The sequence below is a fragment of the Heterodontus francisci genome, chromosome 35 (genome assembly GCF_036365525.1).
Source record: "Heterodontus francisci isolate sHetFra1 chromosome 35, sHetFra1.hap1, whole genome shotgun sequence".
Taxonomy (NCBI): Eukaryota; Metazoa; Chordata; class Chondrichthyes; order Heterodontiformes; family Heterodontidae; genus Heterodontus; species Heterodontus francisci.
In genome coordinates, this window is record NC_090405.1 from 50,775,962 (window position 1) to 50,796,571 (window position 20,610).

At 41.3% G+C, this 20,610-nt stretch overlaps 1 protein-coding gene across 1 annotated transcript; it reads left to right on the forward strand.

Moving 5' to 3' along the window:
* The first annotated feature begins 1,817 nt into the window (after positions 1–1,817).
* synm (synemin, intermediate filament protein) lies at positions 1,818–20,610 on the forward strand. The gene is made up of 4 exons (XM_068015544.1): positions 1,818–2,783; positions 8,998–9,122; positions 12,887–12,954; positions 14,794–20,610. The coding sequence occupies exons 1-4, from the start codon at positions 1,989–1,991 to the stop codon at positions 17,514–17,516; spliced, it is 3,711 nt and encodes a 1,236-aa protein (XP_067871645.1). The 5' UTR covers positions 1,818–1,988; the 3' UTR covers positions 17,517–20,610.

Consider the following 20,610-nt stretch of genomic DNA (forward strand, 5'->3'; position numbering starts at 1 on the left):
TGCTGATTGTTGGCAAGTCAATTCTGATTGGTCAAGGCATTGCCATGGTGAATGCACCAGGGAGCTATTTCCCCCATGCTTTGGTTTAATTCAAAAAAGGCGCAATGCCTGGACATGTTCCTTTTGCCTGCAGAGGACAGGTCTCTGCATATGAATATATGTAGCTCCTAATTTATGCTCCCTTTAAAATTTGGCATCCTTACATCTGTCCTGATGAGTGCAAGACAAAAAGGTTCGACAACATGTCTCTTTTTTCAGCAATACTCAAGTTCTGTACTACTAAGCAACTGTATTGGTAAATATTTAAGTAAATGTACACATGCAAAGTACATTTATATGGATCGTGTGTGAGGCGTTTATTTATTAAAATTAGTGCATGTGGTTAAACAGATGTTGGTGTAGCCTCAGCTGGGATTTCTATTGGATCACAGGGATCTAGGCAATGTGTTATTGTATTAGTCTGTCAAAACGTAGACAGAAAAAACTTTATCTAAATATACTACGGAGAAATGCACTAAGGTAAATCTTTAGGGGTCTGTTGTAGAACAAGATATTTAAATAAATAGTATTACTGAAAATTTACTATATTTGGGGTGGGGAAGTGATAGAGTTTACACCAGGTATTCATAATATCATTTTTTTTGCTACATAACAACTATCAATCCAAAATGAGAGTAATTCACCTGCTGAAACACTTTAGGTTCTTCAATGGTGTGCTAAAGTGCTGGAGAAATGAGAGTACTTTCTGTCTGTCTTTTTTTCTGTCTCTGTATCTCCTTCCTGTCCTTTCATCATTATTAAATCAAGAAAAATATTTAAGACAATAGACTATTCAAAAGTAGAACACGAGGGGGCAGTGTAAGACTGATTAATATCTGAGTACATTTTAGAAACTACAGTAACATTTAGACCTAATTCTTACTGTTTCTATTTGTCTGCTGGTGGATTAGGGAAATTAAATTACCTCTCGATATTATGTTTGGGCACAGGAATTAAATCCTCAACCGCATTAGATAGCACTATTTATGTTATTAGTTGTTGAAAGACTCCTATTGAATATTTCATCATGAGATCACATTTGCAGCAATTAACTAATGTATGTTTTTTAACTTAAATTACTTCAACGCTTGTGAAATGGATAGGAGGAAGAAACAGAGAACACGATCATAGTGTAGTAGTAGGAAAGGAATGCCCCTGTCCATTCATAAGATAGAAAATGACTGAGGTACAAAAGATTCCTAAAACTCACCACCTACCGGAAGCTCTGGGATTATAAACCTCTGCACATTCTCCATCAATGCTGTTTTGTGATCAACTTGGCATGGGGTAGGAGTCAAGCAGAGAAAGAACTGGATAACATTTGCTTTTCCTACTCCATTCCCCTGTCCCTGCATCAACATTCCTCTCCAGTGAGATGCAAACTGAGGAGTGGGAGTAGGCAGCTCCAACTCTTAAACCCAAGACTATTTTGTTGGGATGCTTCTGGGCTGCTTTATTTACTAGGTTTAAAAGCTTGGAAAGCAGACCCTGTATGGTTTTATATTTGATTAAGAGCACATTTGGAGTATTGAATACGAGACACGTTACTCCTTAAAGCTTAAGCATCTATTTTAAGACTTAAGCTTTGTTGCACAGCCCATGCCAAACAATATTAAATGTCAAGGATTTCAGTCTGGCAACTCGAAAAACATGCTTTCTGCTCTACTGGTTTGTTAATATATCACTTCTGACCACAAGGGGTCAGTTGAGCCTGTTGTTGGAGTTCTGAGTGAGTTAGAGTTCCCAATGACTCAAAGTTTGTACCTCCCTCTTTATAGCTGGTACCACCTGTCAGTGCTTGGAGAGGGACACAGACACACAGATGCAACAGTCTCTCCTTTTACTGCAGGAGATCGCAAGAAAAGGAGCTTATACAAGTCTTAACAGGGCACTCAGTTCAAGTTAGAGAAACAGACTGGGGAGCAGGAGCAGGAATACAAGCCGCAATAATGTTTCCATTCAGATCCACGATGCTTCATGAAAAATCGCAGCTTCAGGAACTCAACCACCGCCTGGAGTCTTACCTTTCCCGGGTCCGACAACTCGAGAAAGAAAACCAACTCCTCGTCACCGAGATCCAGCACTTGAGGTGCGAGAGGAGGACAGAAGAAAGGGATGCTTATGTGGATGAGATCAATAAGCTGAGATGGGAACTGGAGGAACTGGTGTTCGAGAAATCAAAAGCTGAAATGCAAGGACGTACCCTGCGGCAAGAGATCCAGGAGCTGCAGAAGTATCACACCACGGAACAAGCGGTTTTTAACAATATAAGCCAGCAGCTGGCTGAACATGAGAAGGCCCTTCAACAGACTGAAAGCACCAACGCGTCCCTCGAGGAGTACATCTTCGAGCTACGGGCGGACTGTCAAACCTTGGAAGCTCAGCATGAGCGAGCAAAAGGGGAAATGAGAGAAAAGGTGAGGAGGGCTCCACAGGTCCTTGTTACTCAGGAGTATCTCGGAGCCCCACTAACTGAAGAGGACTTCGAATATCATGCCCTCGCCTGTTCAGCAATGTGGCAGGAAAGCTTTGAGATCTACAAGAGTAAAATAGAGGAACTTGAAACTGCTGTCCAGCAGGACAGAGAGAGAGGTGAAGAGTTGAACGAGGAGAGAGTGCTTTTGATTAGGGAGATAGAAGTTCTGAAGAAGGAACTTGAAGATCAATTCAATCTCCAAAACCAATTGGAAGAAGATTTTTTATCATTTCAACAGAAGCATGACATGGATTTGGAAGAATACCAGGTGAGTACATTTGGAAATACTGCCTATTACTTAAATATGTACATGTCAAGGGAATGATCTTGAACAGAGTTTTGTGAAACTACAATCTCTCCCTATTCATTTCCATGGAAACCTGCTTGTTAAGGTTACATGTATTTTTATATACTACCTTTCGCCACTTCAGGACGTCCCAAAGCGCTTAACAAGCAATGAAATACTTTTTTGAAGTGTAGTCACTGTTGTAAGAAATGTCGCATCGAATCATAGATTGGTTACAGCACAGAAGGAGGCCATTTGGCCCATCGTGTTCATGTTGGCTCTCTGCAAGAGCCTTGTCCCAGTCCCCTGCCTTTTTCCTGTAGCCCTGTAAATGTTTTCTCTTCAGGTATTTATCCAATTCTCTTTGAAACCCCCGAATGAATCTGCCTCCACCACAGGCAGTGCATTCCCGATCCTAACCACTCACTGTCACCTTTGCTTCTTTTGCCAATCATCTTAAATTGGTGTCCTCTGGTTCTCAACCCTTCCATCAATGGGAACAGTTTCACCTTATCTACTCTGACCAGGCCCCTCAACATTTTGAACACTTCGATCAAATCTCCTCTCATGAACAGCAATGTGATAAAGACCAGATAACCTGCTTTTAGTGATATTGGTTGAGTGATAAATATTGGCCAGGACACCGGGGAGAATTCCGATACTCTTCTTCGAAATAGTGCCATGGGAACTGGTATTCACTGTGTTGATTTAGCTGATGCCAGTGGAGGTAACGGCTGGGGCCCCGGGATTGACTCAACAAGGGAGCAGAAAATTCAGCCAGGATTGTTGCTTCTGATTACTGTCTGGGGATTCATGCTGGGTAATGGTGTAAATGTTGATAGGATCTGGATCAGGCTCAGCTGAGAAGCTCTCCACAGTTGAATAACTTGAAGGCTCACACAGGAGGAAGACGCTAAAGTGAGATACACGAGGGCATCTAGCACTTGCAGAACCTTAGACCAAGAGGAGTCAAGAGAAATGTGGAGAAAAATTGGGACAATTTAAAAATCACACCCTTTGTTAGAGAAATGTTCAGAAGGAAAGATTTAATACATTTTACTGTCACACAAAACAATCCATTTATACTTGATAGGTGTTCAGGATTCTCAGCGTGCTGCACCCAAGCTATGAGATGTTCAGTGCAGGTGTTAATAGTCCCCACGGTACTCCCTGTAGATTACATACAGGAGAATCGAGCATACCATCCAGGACAAAGCAGCCCGCTTGATTGGCACCCCATCCACAAACATTCACTCCCTCCACCACCGACACACAGTGGCAACAGTGTGTACCATCTACAAGATGCACTGCAGCAACTCACCAAGGCTCCTTAGACAGCACCTTCCAAACCCGCAACCTCTACCAACTAGAAGGACAAGGGAAGCAAATTCATGGAAACATCACCACCTGTAAGTTCCCTTCCAAGTCACACACCATTCTGGAACTATATCGCCGTCCCTTCACTGTTGCTGGGTCAAAATCCTGGAACTCCCTTCCTAACAGCACTGTGGGTGTACCTACCCCACATGGACTGCAGCGGTTCAAGAAAGCAGCTCACCACCACCTTCTCAAGGGCAATTAGGGATGGGCAATAAATGCTGGCCTAGCCAGCGACATCCCATGAATAAATAAAAAAATAACTCACCCTTCAAAAGTGGCTTCAATAGTGATTTTCGCAAGTGTTATCCCTCATTTTGCCAGGCAGCTGTGAGTGACCCATGGGTAAATGTTGTTAAAGGTCACTTCCTGGACTGTGTTTATTTAATTGATCCGGGCACTGCCATTGTTCGATGTACCCCTGGGCCAGAGAGGGGAGAATTTCAGTATTAAGTCCAAGTCACTATTCTTCATGTGCGGACCTAGATAATGACTGTTGGCAGCCTACCCGATTGTGGGGCCCATGAGAAACTGAGCCAGATCTTAGCATCATCCCATATTCACAAATGTGGGAATCACTGAATAGTGATCAGAAGTAGGACCACTGGCCAACCGTTGCTTACCTCATTCCTTAACCCACGGGAGCTGTGGTGAATTGTAACACCTTTATTGCCACTCCAGCGGGGTGACCTAACTCAGAACAGAATAGGAATAGACTTGGAACCTTCCGAGTCTCGCTACCAAACCTATCAACCCATTTACCCACAGAGTATCAGAGAACAAAGAATCACATGGCTCAGAGGGAGGCCTTTCGGTCCATCGTGCTTGTACCGGCTCTTTGAGCAAGCTAACCAATTAGTCCCACTCCCTTTCCCCATAGATCTACAGATGTTTTCTTTTCAAGTATTTATCCAATTCTCTTTTGAAAGTTATTATTCAATTTGTCTCACCGCCCATTTCAGGCAGTGTGTTCCAGATCATAACAACTTGATGCATAAAAAACATTTCTCGTCATCTTGCCTCTGGTTCTTTTGCCAATGATCTTAAATCTTGATTGAAAGATATAAGATCCTGAAGGGTCTTGACAGGGTGGATGTGGAAAGATTGTTTCCCCTTGTGGGAGAATCTAGAACTAGGGGTCACTGTTTAAAAATAAGGGGTCACCCATTTTAAGACAGAGATGAGGAGAAATTTTTTTCTCTCAGAGGTTCATGAGTCTTTGGAATTCTCTTCCTCAAAAGGCGGTGGAAGCAGAGTCTTTGCATATTTTTAAGGCAGAAGCAGATAGATTCTTGATAAGCAAGGGGGTGAAAGGTTATTGGGAGTCGGTGGGAATGTGGAGTTGAGGTAAGAATCAGATGATCTTGTTGAAGAATGGTGGGGCAGGCTCGAGGGGCCGAGTGGCCTACTCCTGCTCCTAATTCGTATGTTCGTATGTGTGTTTTCTGGTTACTGACCCTCCAGCCACTGGAAATAGTTTCTCTTTATCTCGTCTATCCAAACCCTTCATAATTATGAACACCTGTATTAAAGTTAAGGTATTTGTTCTGGAAATACTGAAGCAGATTCCACAGATGTGAAATACATTCCTTGTGTGACATCTCACTGGTGTATTTATCCTACTTTTGGGGTTAGACAGCAGAAGTTCTCATAGAGAGTTCCCTGAATTAAAAGAACTTGCATTCATATAGCTTATCACCTCTCTCGGCAACTGCACAGTCATTGTTGTTATATGGGAAAACAGAGCAGCCATTCTCTACACAGCACAAAGTTTCACCAAACACCTTGGTTCAGATCAGCTAACTGAGCATGGACCAGGAATCAAACCCTGCTTTGTGCACACTTTCTTAGCTTCTATTATGCACATGGGAGTTGCAGAGCGACAACATTTTTTTAAATTTTAGAGATACAGCACTGAAACAGGCCCTTCGGCCCACCGAGTCTGTGCTGACCAACAACCGCCCATTTATACTAACCCTACAGTAATCCCATATTCCCTACCACCTACCTACACTCGGGGCAATTTACAACAGCCAATTTACCTATCACCTGCAAGTCTTTGGCTGTGGGAGGAAACCAGAGCACCCGGTGAAAACCCACACGGTCACAGGGAGAACTTGCAAACTTCACACAAGCAGTACCCAGAATCGAACCCGGGTCCCTGGAGCTGTGAGGCTGCGGTGCTAACCACTGCGCCACTGTGCCGCCCATTTCTCGGTATCTGATACCAAGCGCAGGGAATATTTAGAGAAGCACTTTGTGACGGATAGGATGAACTGTTTGTTTAAAACTTTCATTGTTAAGGGAGCCCAGTAGTCCTGGATCTGAAGTGTTGGACTGTTGCCTAGGAAACCCAAGTTTAGTGCCAGTCCTGCCTGATCCTTGCAGCTTGGTGCATACGCACCAGCCAAGTTCATCTCCATGGGGCCATCTGGAGCGTAGGAACTGGCTGTAAAAAATGTTGACTCTCGCTTAGGTACAGCTCCCTGAGCACTGGCAGCTCAATGCCAACCTACTCAAGTGACCAGTCTTCATAGACAGTGAGTGTTGGCAGGTTATGTGGCTGAGGCATGGGGAGGGGGAAAAGAGGGGAGTCGAAAGGATTCACAGTCAAGCCAATCCTGTCCTTACCTGACATCCGTGCTTTCTATAGCTGCCACCTATTAATAGAGATCAGGGGGTGAGCACCCTGACTGATTTGTGTTACTCCTCACTAGTCCACAGGCACTGAGGCCAACTGTAACTGCTGCTCTGGCTGAAATCAGGCAGCTTAGCACAGACTAGGGATTGGAACTGGGAACTAACTGACCTGACCTGTGTGGCTCAGTGCTCCACAAGACAGTGTAGTTACCAAGTGAGTTGTGGGAGGAACTCTGGCTGGTAAAAGGTAAATTAGTACAAAAGCATCAGCTTTAAGCTCAGAGGAAAGCATCCAGATATAACAGATATCTGTTTTCTGGCACTTGGGTTTGAATGCAACACAGCTATTTTGAATGACATCTCCCACACTGACACGGAGATGCACACTGTATTTGCACACTATTTTATAATCTCTTTAACAGCTGGATGCAAATTCCATCCAGACAGATAGTGGTCTCTTCCCACAGCGGGATCCTTCCGAAATATGTGTCACAATGAGTTTGCTCTGTCAGAATCTTTGATTGAGAGTTTACAAGACACTGATTAAGTCACAAGATAAATATGGCTGTCGAAGACCAATTTAGCTCATTCTTCCAGAACGACTCCATCTGTCCCATTGTAGTGTCCAGTTGTTCCTTAAAAAATTCCAGGATTTTCATTTCTACTACCCTACCCTGAAGTTTATTTCAAGTGTTGATCACTGTTTGCATGAAGAAAATCCTTCTGATATCAATATTAAATTTACTTTTTCTGAGTTGGAGCCCATGTTCCTTTGTCATACTCCAACAGCAAAGAGTGAAGTACCTCTTTGGTTTTACCTTCTCCATCCTGTTTACTATCTTCTATACCTTGATATACTCACCTGTTATTCACCTCCTCTCAATACTCCAGTTTCTAGTCTACTTGCAACACAGGTCTTTGACACCAGGGATCAGCTCTGTATGTCTTGTCAACCTCCAGCAGTTGGACTGCCCCTCCATTGCTGAGCGAAGTTTCAGATCTGTGAGTGGTACCTGAAACAATGGGAGATTAATAAGACTATGACCTAGATAAACAATCCCAAATAACAGAACCTTTTACCTAATCTATAATGCTACGCTGGGCTGTAATTCACACTGGGTACAGTTCCGCCAATGCCAACCATTTGCTGGTAGCACACCCAAATGGCCATTCAAGCTATTTTTTGGATGCTGTTTATGATCACGGAGGAGAGGGTGAAAGCATCACATTTGCGTCTCACCTAACATCCACACATGTGCACTTCCCAGTTAATCGCAGTGCTCCTGAATCACTAAAACAGATGATTTGGTCATTTTCGCATTGCTGTCTGTGGGACCTTGCCGTGCACAAATTGGCTGCTGCATTTGCTTTATTACAATAGTGGCTACACTTCAAAAAGTATATTATTGGCTGTAAAGCACTTTGTGATGAGCGGAGATTGTGAAAGTTCTGTATTAATGGAAGTCTTGCTCCTCTTGCCACCAGCTTGCATCTGGTAAACCCGGCACAGAGCAGGGATGAAATGTAGGCTTTTCCTGTCCGACACATTGGTGCACTGAGTGATTGGGAGTACTAGTATCTTCATTTTTAATTTGGAAGATAGTAATTAGAAATCAAGACAGTTTTTACTTTATCTTTCCGGAGATATAGAATCATAGAACACAGGAGACTATTCGGTCCATCATGCCTGTGCTGGTTCGTTCAAAGAGTTATCTAATTAGTCTCACTCCCCTGCTCTTTCCTCATAGCCCTGCAAATTTTCTTTTCAAGTATTTATCCAATTCCCTTTTGAAAGTTACTATTGAATCTGCTTCCACCACCCTTTTAGGCAGCGCAGTCCAGATCACAACAACTCACTGCATAAAAACATTTCTCCTTCTCTGGTTCTCTTCCTAATTATCTTAAATCTATGTCCTCAGGTTACCAACTATCAGTGGTAAATAAAGAGAAACTATCATAACCTCTCATCATTTTGAACACTTCTGTTAAATCGCCCCTTAACTTTCTCTGCTCTAAGGAGAACAATCCCAGCTTCTCTAGTTTCTACACATAACAGAAGTCCCTCAACCCTGGTATCATTTACCACTTGGTGATATTTGGTGCTGGATTAGATAGTGAATTAAGAACTGCAATAGTTTCTGGTCTATAGAACTAACTGTGTTTTGGTTGTTCTGTCCAGAGGGCGATTGATTTACTGGAGGATGAAAAGCAACATCTCATGTCAGCGATTACACTTAATCTCAAAGAGCAACAGCAGCTGATGCAGGTGAAGATGGGACTCAGTCTTGAGCTTGCCACTTACAGGTAATGTTTAGATCTTACACTGCTGTCAGTAGGCTTGAATCCTGGTTAATGGGAATGAGTATAACTTCAAATCTGAACCACACAAAATTCTAAAAAGTTACAATTTGAAGGACATGCATGAGATGTGCAAGGTCAAAAACTAAAGAGGCAGGGAATTCCACAGTTTTGCAGGGAGGAACGAATGAGTTAAAAGTCGAAGATAGTGCAATGAGTCTTAAAAATTTAATCATCTTTGTGTTTTACTGGTTTCTTATGTGGAGAAACTAGAGAAGCTGGGATTGTTCTCCTTAGAGCAGAGAAAGTTAAGGGGAGATTTAACAGTAGTCTTTTAGATTTTCTTTAGGGTGTCCCACCAATCCATCAATTGTGTAGTAGGTATTGAATACATTTGTTTCTGGCTAGTCTGGCAAGAATCTGCTTTAACTCTATAAATCCCAAGTCAAGCCAAGACTTGACTAATTGCCTCCTAATAGGAGACTCTTCCAGCACCTCCCTCCCACTCCTGAATTAGAACAAAAGAAAAGGGATATAATCTGATAAGCAATATTTATCATGCCTCTAGCTTCCCACTTCCTTGTTTTCATTGAAATCTTTCTTATCCCTATTTCATTGATACTATTCCAGTTACTGCTACTCTGAACTGTCCTCTCCTCTGCCTGAAATGCTCTTCCTTCTCCGAGCTGTGTTGAAATCATCTTGCAATGTTTTACATGTACAGAATCATCAAATAAAACATTGCTCTTATTGGTGAATACATTTTAAACCAGGCACAAAGATCAATCAGTATCAACAACCTGAGATAATTGGAAATGAATGTCAATGTGGAGTTCAACTTGGCCTCTGATTCTCCATGGTATGTTAGTTAGTTAGTTAGTTAGAGATACAGCACTGAAACAGGCCCTTCGGCCCACTGAGTCTGTGCCGACCATCAACCACCCATTTATACTAATCCTACACTAATTCCATATTCCTACCACATCCCCACCTGTCCCTATATTTTCCCTACCACCTACCTATACTAGGGGCAATTTATAATGGCCAATTTACCTATCAGCCTGCAAGTCTTTTGGCATATCTACAAGACCCACAAAGACCAACACATGTGGGCACACCTCTGCATTCGACCATTAGAGGAACTAGTTAAGATAACCCAAAAAAAATAAAAAAAATTGGAGTAAGAGTGGAAACTGAAATATATGATTTTTTTAATATGAGTAAATCCCTCTGGAAATACTAGAATAGCATTGTCGACAATTGTCACAAAACACCCCATAAACAGACTGCTTGATGTCGGAGGCTTACAAATCCGGCCTTTCCCTCCTGGGATTTGGGTTGGAATTCAATCCAGACAAACAGAACAATGTCAGCTCAACTTGCTGGCGGCAGGAGTCAGATTTGAGATGTGGTTGGGTAGCCTTAATGTTACTGGGCATGAGTCCACGAAACAGAACAGCTCGCAACATGGTGAGCAATCTCACCTAGAAATGTGATAGAGGCTCCTGGATGGAACAGAAAATATGGATCACACTGATGCAGCAAGAGGTGCTTTGTTGAGTTGAGCCTGTCATGTTGCTAGGGCAAATAGTAAGCTTTATATCTGGCCTATCCTGTTCCTGACCTGGGAATGCTTGGCACTGACACTGGGGATGAAAGACAGGGAAGTTTTTTGCTATCCAGCACTGATTTATCACCTTGATAAATGGAACAATTTAATAAAAACTACAACTCCACTAAAATAAATCCTGAGCTAACTTAATATATTTGTAAATCAGTTCTGCCAATTGAATGATTTGCTTATTCAAACGCAGTCACTGTCACTGAGGTACTATGTTTGATCCATAGTTTTTGCTTTATCTCAGTTGGGACACCACAGTTGACCCCAGTGTACCTGGGCTGGGGTGGATTAAATCATCTGGGGTTCCTGATCACTATCCAGTGACAGCTTCTGGGAATTGAGTTAGTGTGGAATTTGGGGGCAGAATGCCATTGTGTACAATCATATTACCCTTCATGTTGAATAATCATAAATTGTCTATGCCCCGCTACTAAAGCCCACACCCCATCTCACTTGCTACTGTTAAATCCAACAAGGAATTCAGTGGAACCTCTTTACCCAGACAGTGGTGAGAATGTGGAACTCAATCACATGGAGAGTTGAGGCAAATAGCACAGATGCATTTAAGAGAAAACTATATAAACACACAAGGGAGAAAGGAATAGAAGGATATACTGATGGAGTTTGATGAAGAGGAGTTGGAGAAGGCACATGTGGAGCATAAACACCAGCATAGACCAGTTGGGCCTAATGGCCTTTTCCTGTGCTGTAAGTTCTATGTAAACTCTAACACATGGAAGATCAAACTGTACTCTGTTAATAGTCAATGCAGCATAAACACTGGCATGGACCAGTTGGGTCGAATGACCTGTTTCTGTGCTGTAAAATTCAATGTAATACTTTCAGAATCAAAGAGAAAACTAAAGGGCAATGGAAAAAAAAATCCAATGTCCAAAATCCTGAATCTACACTTTAAATGACAATGCCAAAATGTTGTTGTTCCCACTGCTACATTATACTGTAAAAATGCTGCATCAAATGTTTTTCTTGGAATTAGTTTCTGGTGATTTCATATTCCACTCTAGCAAATGGGTCCACAGTTGCATTGAACTATGCCAGCTCTTAGTCAACTGTTCCACTCAGACTCCCCGCATTAAAAACACTCCAGCATTGTTTTAGAAAATGTAGCTTGAATTCAGTGCTTTTTTCTTCTCAACCCTTTTTGACATTCTGTTTGCCTTCGTAGTAGCAATTCAGCCGCTCCTCACCAACCAGATCACTCAGTTTCACAACACAGCCATCAAATGTGGGTTCCAGGAATCTTCAAGTAATCTGATATTCCTTAACTCAGCATCTGGTAGTATCCTGACCTAAGACAGAAGAAAAATTACATTCCTTTACTTGGTATGGGGGTGGGGTGAAAGAAGGAATGAGTCACCTTTTCTTGGAAGGGAATGTTGTAACATCCAAATATAGCTTCAGGAATCCACCATTTTTGATAATAATTATGAAATTGTACATTGTAAAAGTTATTATATTAAGTTTGATTGTAGTTGAGTGGATCAGTGGACTGTACTGTGTGGTACGGAGTCATTTGAACCAGAAGATCCCATGTTCCCTGGTCTCTGCTGAACTAGACGATTTCAGCTGAGGTGGTGAGGGCAGCACTACACTTGGCCTCAGTGCCCCCTTGGGGTAAAGAGGTAAACAAAAACAACTATGGTCCCTGGCCCTGATCACTATGCGCTAGAAATATCACACTTACAGATCTCAGATGAGAAGAATATTGGCCTCAGCAGAATTTAACACTTATTGTGTAGGCTAGCACATGACCAACCTTTGGCAAGAGGGCATATTCCACACCCGCACCCCCCCCCCCCCCCCACCCAGACCCTGCCCCTTCCTGGCCCAGAGGTACTGAGTTTAACTATTGTACCCCTTCTGCTATTCTGGCTGAGGTGAGCTAATTCAGCATAAGCGAAAAATGAAACATGGACAGTTGTGCTCAGTTCTGTACTGGGCAGTCTAATGAAGCATCAGAAGAGTTTGATATTATCAAACCCTGGGTGCATCTTATCTGAGGTGCATGTGTCCTCAACCTCGCCCAATAATCACACCAGGCTTAGGCACCTTACGATTACCCTGTCTGGAATAAATGTATAAACCTAATACAAATTGCCTTCACCATGAGATTAACTGTCTTTTGCAGGGCCTTATTAGAAGGAGAACATGCCAAACATCAAGGGAGAGAGCAGCATCTGCGAAAACCCAGACAAGGTAAAACTATTTTCTAAAAAGGATTTATTTATTTTGATTGCGCAGGCTCTCTACTTTTTAGCTAAGCACCACATGCAAATTTCTGAACTGTTTTCTTCATATGATTCATATAGATAGATTTGTAAGTGACCTGCAATTTTTCCTGACTGCAAGTCCCACTTTGTTGAAACTATGGCTGGAATGGCCCTGGTGGCTGAATTGGTTAAGTGTGGAGTTTAAGTCGTACTGGTGAACAGGTCTCAGTTTTGCACCCTAGTTTACACTGCATTAGTTGTTGTAGGGGACGTACAATTGGCCTCAACAGCTGTAGGCTAGTTGGAGAAAAGTCCACTGTTGCTGATTGCTATTCGGAAATACATGTTGGGTGAGGGCAGGGTCAGGCTCAGTTGTGATGCTGAGTATCAACTCACTAAAGAAGATGGTCATGGAGACAGGTGTCAGAGGATGACTGAATCCCAACATGAGTCAGTGCCTTTTTAAGAAAAAGAGATTAAAATGTCCATTTTATTTTTATTCAAACTGACTGATTCCCCCCTTCCCTGAGGATATTTTTAGTGACCTGACTGCTGCCTTGGCTCACATCAACCAGCTTAGTTTATGTTCTTAAATAAAAGCAAAATACTGCGGATGCTGGAAATCTGAAACAAAAACAAGAAATGCTGGATTCACTCAGCAGGTCTGGCAGCATCTGTGGAAAGAGAAGCAGAGTTAACGTTTCGGGTCAGTGACCCGAAGTGTTCCGAAGAAGGGTCACTGACCCGAAACGTTAACTCTGCTTCTCTTTCCACAGATGCTGCCAGACCTGCTGAGTGAATCCAGCATTTCTTGTAGTTTATGTTCTTCTATGTTTCTCAACTCAGCCCGGGAATCAAACCCAAGATCTTCTGATCTGTATAGCTTGGTGTGGCATTGGCCAGTGCTTTTCTTCATGTCGTCCTTGAGGGAGCCTTTTCAGACTTCACAAATAGTTTTCTCTCATTTCGTTAGGGTCAGATCTGGATCTGGTTAAGACCACACTTGGATTACTGTGAGCAGTTCTGGGCATCACAGCTTAGGAAGGATATATTGACCTTGGAGAGAGTGCAGCCTAGATTTACTGGAATGTTATTTGGACTCCAAGGATTAAATTACGAGGAGGGATTACACAAATTAGAGATGTATTCCCTGGAATTTAGATGGTTAAGGGGGATTTGATCGAAGTTTTCAAGCTATTAAGGGGAACAGATAGGGTAGATAGAGAGAAACTATTTCTGCTGGTTGAGGTCTAGGACTGGGGGCGTAGAGCCAGGAGTGAAATTAGGAAACCTTTCTACATGCAAAGGTTGGTAGAAGTTTGGAACTCTCTTCCGCAAATGGCAATCGATGCTAGATCAGTTAATTTTAAAACTGAGATTGATAGATTTTTGTTAACCAAAGGTATTGAGGGATATAGGCCAAAGACAGGCATATGGAGTGAAGTTACAGATCAGTCATGATCTCATTGAGGAACAAGGTCGAGTCTCTTACCCCATCCCACCCAAAAAGAATAATTTAATGGCACCAAGAATATTAAAATGGCATCTAATTCTTTATTCAGCTCAGTGTTGTGCCTCTGATTCAGGTGCTGTATCTCCCAGTTGCTGACTCATGCTGTTTATGCAATACAGACTCCTGTGTTTAGGTCTTTTGAGACTCTGATTATGTGATGTGTGTAAATATTAGATGACTTGTATGTATATTAAGCTTCTCATAACTGGATTATTTTGAGAGTACCTATCAGCACTGAAATCAGTAATGCTTTTGGTATGTCTTTGAATGTAGAAATGGGCTTTTGTATTAAATGATGTATTATTTCAACAGGCGCAGATACAAGATCACATTCATACAATGTTGTGGTACGACCAACTCTAGACACTCTAGATGGAAAAAAATGGAAGCCAACCAACATAGATATTCCTTCAAGCTTCAGGCGAGATACTGTGATTACCAAAAAAGGAATAACACCAGGACCTGTTCCATCCAAGATACCTGAAAGAAAGATTATTAATAGTTCTTTGTCAGATGAAGATCTGCTTTATACAGACGACATGTTGTCTTCATCAATTCAAAATGTAGCTTCTTCAGCAAGGTCAATAAATACCTACAGAAATGCTACCAGGTTTATGCCAACACCTTATGACCCACACAGTTCGATGAAGGAAGCTGCAGGTCAGCACAAAGTGTTTCCAGAAAAGACGGACAGGGAGAGTAAAGTGCTGTTACATGGGGCGGAGCATGTTGCAGATGTGGCCACACACCAATCCAGGATACTTGGCAAGGAGTCTGACAGTGATAATAAAAGCAATGTTTCAGATAATGAAGAGATCAAAGTCAAATCTCAGAGTCCAAATGAATTGCCACAATCTTTCAGTGAGGTGCATGAATATGATTTTAACGGAAGGTCTACTGAACCAACCGATGAGGACGAGTATGAGAGAGAGCCTTCAAAGGATGTGATAACAGTCCAACGTGCTCCAAAAGAGATAGAAGTCAAAGTAGACCGCAGTAATGTGGGGCTATCTATCACTCCTGACAGATATGTCCGTACTACAGAATGTGAGGCAGGTGCAGAAATAACAAAGTATTTCCAATCAGATAATATTACAGAAAAGAACAAAGAGGAACCTACAATGGAAGCTGTAGAAGAGATAGGGACAAAAGCTTCCAAAGAGGAGCCAAATGATAAACAAGGAATTGTTTTCTCTAAAGAAGAGGAGACCTTGACAAATAACATTAGAATTGGGGACATCATTAAAACAGTCATAAAACCCACTGATTTGGAAAACATTATTTCACCAGAACCTGCTATCACTTATATTGAGGAGAAGGAAGTGCTCGATGATGGGACAACCAAAAGAGAAATTACCATTCAGTCAAGAAGAGAAGAAACTGTTCATGTGGCAGATGAGTCCAGCCTTGAAGAAATGCTGAATAAGGATGCCAAAAGTCCAGAGCTTCAACTGAAAGGTGCTTTGGAACATTTAACAGGGTCAAAGATGGAGAACCTCATAGAAGGACTGCTCAGCCAGGGCATTAAAGAAAGAGAAGGGAAAATATCAGTAAGTGTTGAGATGGGCGAGCAAACCTTGGAACGATTTGCTGAAACTGATGATTCTTCTATGTCTACAGGCACTATTTCATCATCTTTCGGAGCAGAGAATATTCACGAAGGAAAACATGACAGATACGAAGAAGTCTTAAATATCACAATGACTGCTGCGGACTTTAGGAAAACAATGCTATCAAATACAGAACCGGTGTTGCAGAAATATACAGAGAGCTCATCTAACTTTTCTTCTTCAAATGAAAAAGAACATGAAATGGTTAAGGAAAAAGCTGAATTGTTTGGAATAAATGAAACAGAAATGAGATTGCATTGCCTTCAAGGTGATGAAGAAAATGTTAAACAGATCAAAGTCATACGGCAAGATTCCTTGTCAAAAGAACTCTCTGCACCATACATTATAGAAGAATCGATTAAAGTTCCTCAAGGTGTTCAGGCATCCATTGTAGAACTACTGAAAGAGGAAATGGAGGATCCCAAACTTAAACTGAAAGGAGCTTTACAACAGTTGAAAGGGGCTGTACCAGAAAGTCTGATGGATGAACTTTCAATACTTACTAGAGATGCTCAAGAGGGATCTGACAATGTATCAATTAATATTAAAAATGTCCAACAATCTTCTCATAGTGGTGCTGTCACTATAGAGGCTGAGGTGAATGTGTCACAAAGCCTTGACCCAGAAGACTTTTATTCAATGGAGGAATATATTGAAGATCCAGAAAACAAAGATGAAATAGGATTGGGATTAAAATTTCCTTATCAGGAGAAAATACAGGAATTATTGGGTGGAAGAGGTCTTGAAACAGTTGATATTTTGCATGATGAAGATGGAATCATAGTAAGGGACAGAGGTATTAATGAGCAATTCATAGCTTTGCCAGGAACCAGTACAAGAGATGTGCAGGAGACTGATGAATATACAAGTTCTCAAGATCACACAGGTGGTCTAACTCCTCATGAAATGACTGAATCAAGCGAAATGGAAGGTTACCTATCTGATCAAAGTTCTTGGATCCAAAAGGGAACAGGTATGATGTACGGAGAAGAGTTCCTTCATAGAGTCTCAGGCCCTGTTGATTCGTCAGAAACCCTTCACATGAATATAAACAGAATTATGTCAACACACACCACTGGAGGTGACAATGAGGAAGGTACGATATTCATAACTCAACAGCAGGAAGTGGCTGAAGGGACAGATGAAAGGCGACCTGAGAATAATGTTTATTGGTATGAAGAATGCGAACCTGGGAGCAGAGGCGTCAATGAGGTGGGTGTTACTGATGCAATTGAAGGGAGAGATCTACAAGCTTCTGATTCAGAACTAATGCAATACTCTGCTTCTCCAAATGGCCTGACAAAGCCAAGGATGATTGCACCTGAAGGTATCACACAAGTGGTCCACAGTGAACAGAAAGTTGTTGTTACATACTTTGATGAGGGTCAGTCAGATGACTTGCCTCAGTCTGATGATGAACTGTAGAGAGCGTTCAAAAGAATGGATTCTGTCTTTGCACCAGAACCTAGTTAATGTAGACACAATTAGAGAATGACTGACACTGAGCAGAAATTATGCAGTCACAATGGAATAAGATGCTTTTATGCTTTGATAATATACTGCTTGAAAGTTATTTGCCTGGTGCATAACTGCACATGTGTGTGCTTTAAAGAAAACACTTGTAACATCTCTGGTTACCTGAGGCCTCATAATGTCAGAGAAATCACTTCTAAATGAAAAATAATCATTTAAAATAATCTTGCAGGTGTGATATAAAATAGTTTCAGTTTACTAACTTTTCAGAAGTGTTGAAAGGAATAAGGAATTTCACTGTCCGAGGGGATTGACTGAAAATTGTAGCGTAGTGCTGTTGACAATGCAGTGATTTATCTGAGGTTCCTATGTACAGGTAATTGCAATTAAATGGTCTTACAATATTTTAGCACAGATTTGATGTACAACAGTCATGCATAGGCTACATTTGTGGAGCACTTTCCTATAAACAGCTTTAATTTAAACTGTTGTGCTGCATGGTTTAACCTATAGAGAACTGAATTTTAGACTCCTTTGGGTCAGCCGTTTAAAAAATTTACAGCTGAGATATTAATATTACAGTAATAGAAGTATCCAGATGTTAGGTTTTTTACTGAAACAGCAATTAAACATGAACACTAGGTAAATTAAAAACAATTAAACACTTAAATTTGGTCTGTTTTACCTTTCCGTTCTCCATTTTTAAAAATAACTTTATTCCGAACAAATCATGCTGGAATTCTTTCACCATGCCCTTCACTCCATTCCCCCGGGCCCCACCAGTTGCTTTGGAGGTGAGCCTCTGATAGTTTTGAAGTGTCAAATCAGGCAGCAGCATCCAAGGCAAGATACTGTATGCATGACTCCAGGAGCCTAATCACAGCTGGGGGAAATAACTTAGTATTCCAAGGATTCAAATTTTTATCACCTGGTTCCTGGTTTAGTTAGTATTGTCAATAAGAAAATAAATTGATTACAATATAAAACAACTTAATTTAAATAGAAACATTTTCTTCCATCTCAAGGGATTTTTTTATTTTCTGTGTATTTACAGTTTTCAGAATCATATTGTTTTAAGTTCAGGAAGCTAAAAATAGACTTTAGGTTTTGATCTATGATTCCCCCTAGACAACTCCCAAAGAAGTGCATTTGGAACATTTGAACATCATTGGTAATTTGAATTTCCTGCTTTCTTTTCAACTCCCTTAAGCCTGGAGATATAACTTGGATCTTTATCAGCAGTACTCATACATCCTATCAAATATATAACTATTACAAGCAAAATTAGTATGGACATCAATAAGAATTGAAACTACTCAATAATGGTCTAGTTTATTATATACTTTAAGCAGTAACGTGTCACAAGGTCAGAGTCGATGCGTCAAGAGTTTGTATTGAAAGCTTCTGATATGTAGAATAAGGAATGGGTGGCGGATGTATCACAAAATGACGTGAACTACATTTATGGCTGTAGAGAAAGAACAAACTTGCATTTATATGGAGTTTTCAAATATTTCAGGATGTCCGAAAGCACTTCACAGCCAATGAAGTACTTTTGAAGTGTAGTCACGGTTGTAGGAAATGCAGCAGCCAATTTGTGCAAAGTCCCACAAATAGTAATGCGATAATAACCAGACAATTTGCTATTTAAGTGATGTTAGTTGAGGTATAAACATTGGCCAGGACACCAGGAGAACTCCACTGCTCTTCTTCAAAATAATGCCATGGGATCTTTAACGTTTCCTGACAGAGCAGACAATGCCTCAGTTTTATGCCTCATCCAAAAGACGGCACCTCTGACAATGCAACACACCCTCAGTACTGCACTGGAAGTATCAGCCTAAATTCTATGCTCAAGTCCTGGAAGTGGAACTTGAACCCACAACCTTCTGACTCAAAATGTGTAAAGTGCTGATGTGTGGCAGTCTGGTGTAGATGCACCCTACAACTGAATAACCATTCCAATGCTGATCATCAAAGTTCACACACAACCTTGGGAGCAGTGATTGGAAGGAAGAACTGAGCAAACTGGTCAAGAAACCCCTACCCAACTGGTGTCATTGCTAATGACACATTTATCCTTGTACTACACTATCAGAATAGAAACATTACAAGTCATTTTTTTTCTCCAGAATATACCAGCATTGGTTTGTATTGGATACATTATAATGATACTTTTGTACCAGAAGTTAAGATTCATAGACTGCAGGCTGATATGTGTGTGCGGAGGTAAGAAACCTAGCCATAATAGCAGGCTGCTAAGAATACTGGCAATAAAGTTCACTGCGAAGGAGATGGTTAATGTAGGTTGCAGACTGGCTAAGCTGGAGGTAAGAATTTAGGTTTGATGTACACGTTATAACCATAGTTATTTTCTGGCTAAACATATACCACTTTGCAGTTGTTTTCTGTATTCTTTCGTAAAATGTTTTAATTTAGCAGTAAAACACTTTCTCAAATCCTAGAATCCAGTTTTGTTTAAATTTAAATTGTTGTATTACATGCTTATCTACTGTAAACTGCTAAGATATTCTTCTCAGTCTCAACATATCCCAGACTGAGGTGATGCACATTTCCTTTCACTGTGAGGCTATGGAATAATTTGGTCACGTTTCCACTGAACAAAAACTGCCCCAAATCGGGCACTAAATTGGCAAATCTCCCTCAGAGGGATTTTCAGATAGCTGGTGTGGGAATTGGAAAGATATCAACTGCTGCAGTCAAACAGGGCTCTTTTAAAGTGAGGTATCTTATTAAGTTAGAGCAAAAGGAGCTTCACTCCACATCTAACCACGCTCCCCATTACCAGATGGTGCTTGATGCCCTGAAATTCCATGGGAGATCTCCCAGTCTCCTGCCACAACTTCAGGGAGAGATTGCGGGAAACCCAAGTCTGCGTTCCTGAAATGGGAACTGTTCCATTCCCTAGTCTCGTCTTGATGACAGCAATGTTTAGTGTGGAACAAATGGCTCGTTACAGTTCATTTGTAAGTGAAGAAATTACCTCCAATCTGTACCAGTACTTCAATAAAAGAGCACTGCTGAA